The 7,953-nt window shown below is 38.6% G+C and overlaps 1 protein-coding gene across 1 annotated transcript; it reads left to right on the forward strand.

The window, feature by feature from the left end:
• Positions 1-2,172: 2,172 nt before the first annotated feature.
• LOC108537469 (eukaryotic translation initiation factor 1A, X-chromosomal-like) lies at positions 2,173-7,628 on the forward strand. Its single transcript, XM_017884945.1, has 4 exons — positions 2,173-2,367; positions 4,085-4,135; positions 5,830-5,911; positions 7,405-7,628. The coding sequence occupies exons 1-4, from the start codon at positions 2,194-2,196 to the stop codon at positions 7,611-7,613; spliced, it is 516 nt and encodes a 171-aa protein (XP_017740434.1). The 5' UTR covers positions 2,173-2,193; the 3' UTR covers positions 7,614-7,628.
• Positions 7,629-7,953: the final 325 nt, after the last annotated feature.

Raw genomic sequence — 7,953 nt, forward strand, 5'->3', positions numbered from 1 at the left:
CAGGAGAATTGTTTGAACCTGGGAGGCGGAGGTTGCAGTGAGCCAAGATCGCACCACTGCACTCCAGCCTGGGTGACAGAGGGAGACTCCGTCTCAAAAAAAAAAAAATTTTTTTTTTTTTGTAATAGAGATGAGGTGTTCATATGTCGCCCAGGCTGTTCTCGAACTCCTGGGCTCAAGTGATTCTCCCACCATGACCTCCCAAAGTACTGGGAACTAAGAATGTGTCGTATAGTTCAGAGGGAATTGAGCCTCAAAAGCTATGGTTGACAGTTCTATGATTAGCATTTTTGATAGTGAATTGTGTGCATGGTATGTTGAGTAGACCATGGACATTTGAAGGATGAGCCTGAGGCCCTTATAGACCTCTCCATTCTCCAGTGCCATTAGCATGTAACTTCATAAACTATAATAAAATGAAACTGAACATTTAACTGACCTTATTAGACTGAAGAATTTTGTAAGTGCCAGAGCAGGATACATAGCACTAGTCAAATAAACCGTAACTGGATCGTTTGCCTTTTCCTGTTACTTTTATTTCAAGTCATTTCAAACCTACAGAAAGTTGCAGTATTAGTGCAACAAACTCCCTTAAATCCCTCATATGTACACACACATATAAAGAAATATATATGTACATATATATGTAGGATTCCTTTTTTTTTATTTTTTTGAGATGGAGTCTCGCTCTGTCACCCAGGCTGGAGTGCAGTGGCGCGATCTTGGCTCACTACAAGCTCCGCCTCCCGGGTTCACACCATTCTCCTGCCTCAGCCTCCTGAGTAGCTGGGACTACAGGCGCCCGTCGCCATGCCCAGCTATTTTTTTTTGTATTTTTAGTAAAGACGGGGTTTCACTGTGTTAGTCAGATCACTGTGTTAGTGATCTCCTGACCTCATGATCCGCCTGTCTCCCAAAGTGCTGAGATTAAGGCATGAGCCACCGTACCCGGCCCCATATGTAGGATTTCTTGAGGACCTTTTGAAATTTAGAGACATCATGTTACTTTTCCTTTACTTGATCATGTATCTCCTGAGAGCAAGTATATTTTCTTACATAACTAGAAGAGAATTATCACTCAGGTAATTTGACATTGGTATAATATCTAGTATATACTCCAAATTCATATTTTCTCAGGTATTCCAATAATTTCCAGTACTTTTAGCTTTTAATAGAACTTTGGGTGGATTTATTATGCCATACATATAAACCAGTAAACACGAGATACGTTTTCTGGCTAAAAATCCTTTTGTTTCTTAGCCTTGGTCATCCTTGCCTCTAAAATAGCAGCTGACTTGACTTGGGCAGACACTGTTTTATTACTACAACTTCTCTCACTTCAGAAGAAAGGCTGCCTTTGAGTTGACCAACCATGTTGAGGTGGTAGGTGGGTGCTGGGCTCACTGTAGTCTGAGTAATTAACTTCCACAAGTCAACCCCACTATTGAGCCTTTCAAAGTGAAGTCTCAGTATATTTACAAATTAATGGACATCCTCTCTGGGGGTTAGTCATATTCTAATTCAAAAAAGACATTGTTTGAAGTTTGTTTTTGTTTGCTAAATGAACTAAAAGTTATATGAGAATTGCACCTAAAGGTACTGAGGTGAAGGAGAGCTAAAAGTGGGGTAGTCAATCTACTTATTCAGAATGAGTTGATAATTAAAACATGTCTAATAGCAGAGACAGTATGTTATAGAAATGCATTACATTCTCTGAGATCTGCTTTTACTGAAGTGGATCGATGATGAAACTAGCCAAATCTGAACTTCAGAAGGTTTTCTAGTCTACCTGATGCATGATCTCTACAGTTCTGAGAAGCAAAACTATAAAACAATGTAAAACAATAAGGGCATATGTCTGGTATGTGTATGTGCACCCACATGTGTTTATAAAGGTAACAGTTGTAGGAATGAATGAGATTGGGGGTGAGGGGGTGCGTATGTATGTCCATGAAAGCCTAATCATTTCTGGGCAATGATGTAAAGGTTTTACTACTGACCTTTGTAACTGTGAAGGTTTCTACACTTGACCTGAGCTCAGGAAAAAAAAGAAAGAAAGAAATAGCATTATAGAGTCTTGGTTCTAGCTCTGCCATTAACTAACTTGATATTTATCACTCCCTTATGTTTATTTATATTTTTAATATATGTATTTTTTCCCAACTAGTGCAACTTTATTCTCTGGACAGTTTTATGTGGACTTTAAGTTGCTGTTATCAAAAGTTGAACAATATTCCATACCCTTTTCCTTTCTCCCCACTAGAGTATGCTCAGGTAATCAAAATGTTGGGAAATGGACGGCTAGAAGCAATGTGTTTTGATGGTGTAAAGAGGTTATGTCACATCAGAGGAAAATTGAGAAAAAAGGTAGGTGTAATTTGTTTTAATTTAATATAAAATTGGTTAAGGGGGAATATCCCTCTAACAGTTTTTAACTGTCCATGGACTTCATTTTTGGAAATTCCCAAAAGACTTACCTAGGTAAACAGTGATTTACCTATAAGGCAAATAACAAGGTCTGTAATGGTAATTTTATACAGGTTCTAATGCTAAAGAATCATTTGTATCACTTACGTTATATTCCTGCCCAAAAAGTCCAAATTGAGAGACATTCTGCAGAAACAAAAGGCCCAGCTTTTTTTTTCTTGTCTTTTTTTTTTGACACAGGGTCTTACTCTATCACCCAGCCTGTAGTATAGTGGCATGATCTGGGCTCACTGTAGCTTCACCCTCCTTGGTTCAAGTGATCTTCCCACTTCAGCCTCCCATGTAGCAGGGACTACAGGCCTGTTCCACCATGCCTGGCTAATTTTCTGTATTTTTTGTAGAGATGGGGTTTCTCCGTTTTGCTTAGGCTGGTTTCGAACTCCTGAGCTCAAGCAGTCAGCCCGCCTTGGCCTCCCAAAATGCTGGGATTATAGGCATGAGCCACTGTACCCAGCCAGATGGCCCAGCTCTTAATGAAATGTTACTGTCATGAAAGTTTAAAAAAAAAAAAAGTTGGGGTACTATTCTAGTTTCAAGGAGACTTAAAGAGACCTGACAGTTAAATGTAGTAGGTGGCGCTTGTTTGGATTCTGGTTTAGGAATTGGACATATAGCTGTGAAGTGTACATTAAGAAAATTTGAATATGAGTTATATTACGTAAGCATTGTATTAATGTTGCATTTCCTGAATGTCATTGTGAATGGACTGCCTTGGAAAGTAATGATTAATTCACCATCACAGTAGTTATTCAGGCAGATTTATTAATCAAGTTGACTAAAAGTCCCAACTCTGATTTTGTATTTATTTTTTTAAATTTGATATGTTAATCCTTCTGTTCCCAAACTACAATATTTTTTTCTTTTTCTGTCTTTCTTTTTTTTTGGAGACAGAGTCTCACTCTGTCATCCAGGCTGAAGTACAGTGGCACAATCTTGGCTCAGTGCAACCTCCGCCTCCCAGGTTCAAGTGTTTCTCTGGCCTCAGCCTCCTGAGTAGCTGGGATTATAGGCATGCACCACCACGCCTGGCTAATTTTTGTATTTTTAGTAAAGACAAGGTTTTACCATTTTGGCCAGGCTGATCTTGAACAACTGACCTCAAGTGATCCGCCAGACTCAGCCTCCCAAAGTGCTGGGATTATAGGTGTGAGCCAGCCCAAACTAAAATCTCTTAATTTGTTTGTTTTTTTTTTTTCTTTTAAAAGACGTTTATTTTTTTGAGACGGAGTCTCACTCTGTTGCCCAGGCTGGAATGCAGTGGTGCAGTCTTGGCTCACTGCAACCTCTGTCTCCCGGGTTCAAGTGATTCTACAGCCTCAGCTTCCCGAATAGCTGGGATTACAGGCGCCTGCCACCACGCCCAGCTAATTTTGTAGTTTTAGTAGAGACGGGTTTTTGCCTTGTTGGCCAGGCTGGTCTCGAACTCCTGACCTCAGGTGATCCGCCCACCTTGGCCTCCCAGAGTCCTGGGATTACAGGCGTGAGCCACCGCTCCCGGCCTAAAATCTCTTAATTTCTAAACTAATTGATTGTTACTCTGGAATTTCTTGATTCTTCGTTATTTGAAATATGACGGGCAGTGACTTTTCTTTTGTAGGTTTGGATAAATACCTCGGACATTATATTGGTCGGTCTCCGAGACTACCAGGTAAAATTACATGTAAATTTTCATATTTTACTGGCTTGAATTTGATGAGCCATTTCTTAAGAGCCAGTTTCGTTTTAGGCATTGTGCTAGGTATCCCAGGGATTATGTGTAAATTGAAACCTGGGAGCCATTATTCTAGGGGATACAGCTGAATGAGTTAAATGCCCATCCCACAACAGGCTCATAGCCTGGTAGTGGAGAGAATTAAGCACACAAGTAATTATAATGCACATCATGACATAGGTATGTGCTATAAATATAGAGGAGCACTTGGGAAAGAAAGAAAATGGTGATTGCCTTTCATGATCGTAACCCTTGACTCTGTAGACTCATTGTGGGTCTGTGAAACCCATTTGACATCCACCTATTGGAAATCATCCCTGTGTGATACTGTCTCTATTTGTATAGCCTTGAGCATGGTTTGATTTTTTTTTTTTTTTTTAATCCAGAATAAATAATTTAAATCTTCACTTTAAACCATTGTTTCTCAACCGTGGACAATTTTGCCCTCCAGGGGACATTGGCAGTGTCTGGAGACTTCTGGTTGTCACAACTGGGGGATGGGTGCAGTGCTGCTATCGTGTAGTAAATAGAGGCTGAGGGGTGGGCACAGGACAGCATCCCATAACAGAGAACAGTCCACCTCACAATAATCCGTAGCGCGGAGGTGAGAAAGCTTGCTTTAAATTCATACCATTTTAATGTCCATTTTTTTTCTTATGATCTAACAATAACCCCAGGAATAGGAAGAATAATTAATTTCCTGTTCGATAGATAAGGACACCAAGGGTCTGAAATGAGTAACATTTTAACTGTAAAGTGACAGCCAGGACCAACTTCTGATTTGAAATTTTTCGTGATCCTTCTATGCCCCTCCCACTTACAGGGTGGTCTTTGGCTCAATAGCATCTTCTGAAAGCTTGTTAGAAATACACATTCTTTGACTCTTCAGTCAGAGCATGCATTTTAATAAGATCTCCATGGGCTTCTATACACTTTACATTTTAAGAAGTACTGATCTGAATCACACTGTCCTTGAAGTTGAAGCAATCAATTTTCTCCCTTAACTGAGTTAAATTATTTTCAAATAGGGAAGTAGAATATTCTAAGACAGTATTTCTCAATGGGACTTTTGCATCAGAAATAGCAAACAACTTCTCACAATACTAAATCTTGGGCTTCTCTTCACATCTGCTAATCTATCTTCAGAAGATACAAAAGCTCTACAGGAGATTGTGATTGATACATAGCCAAAGAAGCACAGATAATGCAGGAAAGGTATAAGTTGCTTAGGTCATTATACCAGTCTCAGTTCAGTCTCAGTTTTGGAATTGCAGTGTTTGATCACCCTGCAAATTATTGTCCCAGGGACCTTTTGTACTTCAAAAGACTTCTAATCAAAGGGTAATATTAAATAATCTAAAATATGGGGTCTTCACAGTTCTGCTCTTACTAAAGTGAGATCTTTAAATATATTTCCCAAGCCTGTTAATAATCATTCAGCCATGTACATAAACTTCCTCCTGGGTTAAACCCAAGGATCTTTTTCAGAGGGTATGAGAAAGCTTTAAAATTTAAAAGGAGATTCATAATAAAATCATGAGATTTGATTGTTTATTCAATATGAGAATTTATGAAATAACTGATCATATTTCGTCATGATCAGTTTTTAAAGTTATTTGTCTCTATTTAAGGATAACAAAGCTGATGTAATTTTAAAATACAATGCAGACGAAGCTAGAAGTCTGAAAGCATACGGCGAGCTTCCAGAGCATGGTAATGTCTAAGTTACTATATTAACTTGTCATATGGTATTTAGGTTATATGTTGCTGTTTAGGTGAAGGAACTGTGGATTTTGCTTATTTACTTTAGTGCTTACATTTTTAGTTTTAAGTATGCCTGCCTATGCTTCATAATACTAGATATTTTAAGAAAGAAATTACTGGAATTCTGTTCCTAATAAATATAGTGAGGAGTTATATTCTGTAAGCTTTGGAGTTCCACATAATGCTAACTAAAGGAATAATTTTGTTGTAGTATCTATTTTAAAATTCCTTCCTCGAGAGACTGTCAGTGCTCATATGGGTTAAACATGAAGTGCACGTCAGCCAGGCATGGTGGCACATGCCTGTAAGTCTCAGCTACTTGGGAGGCCAAGACGGGAGGACTGCTTGAGTCCAGGAGTTCGAGGATGCAGTGACCTGTGATCATGCCACTATACTCGAGCTTGAGTGACAAAGCAAGACCTTGTCTGAAAAAAAATTAAAAACAAAAACATGAAGCAAGGGCACATAATTAGGTGCCATTACTGATGTTGTTTGTTTGTTTGTTTGTTTTGAAATGGAGTCTCACTCTGTTGCCCAGGCTGGAGTGCAGTGGTGCAATCTTGGCTCACTGCAACCTCTGCCTCCCCGGTTCAGGCGATTCTCAGCCTCCGAAGCAGCTGGGATTACAGGCGTGCACCACCATGCCCAGCTAATTTTGTGTTTTTAGTAGAGATGGGGTAAAAAGTTCTATTTCCATTTTATCATTGTATAACAGTATCCCATAGGATTTTTTAACAGCAGCATTCTTGGTTTTCACCCTTCCAAATACAAAAGTAATGAATTCTTAATGCAGAAAACCTAAAAATAAGTCCCTTATAACCTCATCAAACGGGAAATGTACTTGACATACTATTTTGTAGGCCTGCATTTTCACTTGGCAGTTACTATTTTTGGCTCTGTTGTATCTTATTATGAAAAAACTTAATTTTATTATGTTTTACTTAAGCACGAAAGTATTAATTTTACTTAAGCATGAAAGTCCTGCTGAAATTACTTAGCATTTCTAATCTAATAAATGTTAATGTATCTAGGAATAGGACTAGCGCTTCCTGGTTCATTTTCATTTCTTTAGGGATAATCATGATTTGACCAGATCTTTCTGATTGATGAGTCTATCTGATGATTAGTGAACCAGCTATTCTTAAGGAAATACATTGTTACCATGTGCTCAAACCTATTGAGAAGTATACCTGGAAGTTATAATAGCTTCAGAATTAGTGTAATTAGAGCCTTCCTTACTAAAAATACCTTTGCAAATAAAAGAAAATGGTAACACAAATACTCCCATCTTGACATAGCAGTGACACTGCAGGGAATTTTGTTTCATAAAATATTCTTTATAGTAATTGTGTTATATAAAAGTTAGGAGTGCTTTTCTTATGATGAAACTTTGATTAAATTACAGTGCTGACTTATCAGTGTATTTCTTACTGTGTCCTTAGCTAAAATCAATGAAACTGATACATTTGGTCCTGGAGATGATGATGAAATTCAGTTCGATGACATCGGAGATGATGATGAAGATATTGATGACGTAAGTAGATGTACCTTGTGTTTTCCAATTTTTGTTATTATCCATGGAGAAACCAACTTTCCCCTAACATCCATTAATTTTAAGAACATGGGACACTTAAATAAGGGTATATTTTGAGAATTGTCTGAATTAAATAGTATTATGTAGAAGACACCTAGTAAAACTGTTTATATTTTGAGAATTCTTTTTTTTCTTTTTTTGAGACGGAGTTTCATTCTGTCACGCAGGCTGGAGTGCAGTGGTGCAATCTCAGCTCACTGCAACCTCTGCCTTCTGGGTTCAAGCGATTCTCCTGCCTCAGCCTCCCGAATAGCTGGGACTACAGGCGCGTGCCACCACACCTGGCTAATTTTTGTATTTTTAGTAGAGATGAGGTTTCACCATGTTGGCCAGACTGGTCTCGAACTCCTGACCTCAAGAGATCTGCCCTCCTTGGCCTCCCAAAGTGCTGGGATTA

This window comes from Rhinopithecus bieti, unplaced genomic scaffold, assembly GCF_001698545.2.
Source record: "Rhinopithecus bieti isolate Rb0 unplaced genomic scaffold, ASM169854v2 scaffold_15131, whole genome shotgun sequence".
Classification (NCBI taxonomy): domain Eukaryota; kingdom Metazoa; phylum Chordata; class Mammalia; order Primates; family Cercopithecidae; genus Rhinopithecus; species Rhinopithecus bieti.

Excerpts from the sequence above, each read along its gene's own strand:
- LOC108537469 (XM_017884945.1), top strand. The coding sequence starts at position 2,194 with ATGTGGACTTTAAGTTGCTGTTATCAAAAGTTGAACAATATTCCATAC. Across the intron at positions 4,136-5,829 it reads TCGGTCTCCGAGACTACCAG|GATAACAAAGCTGATGTAAT; the intron begins GTAAAATTACAT and ends TCTCTATTTAAG. Across the intron at positions 5,912-7,404 it reads CGGCGAGCTTCCAGAGCATG|CTAAAATCAATGAAACTGAT; the intron begins GTAATGTCTAAG and ends CTGTGTCCTTAG.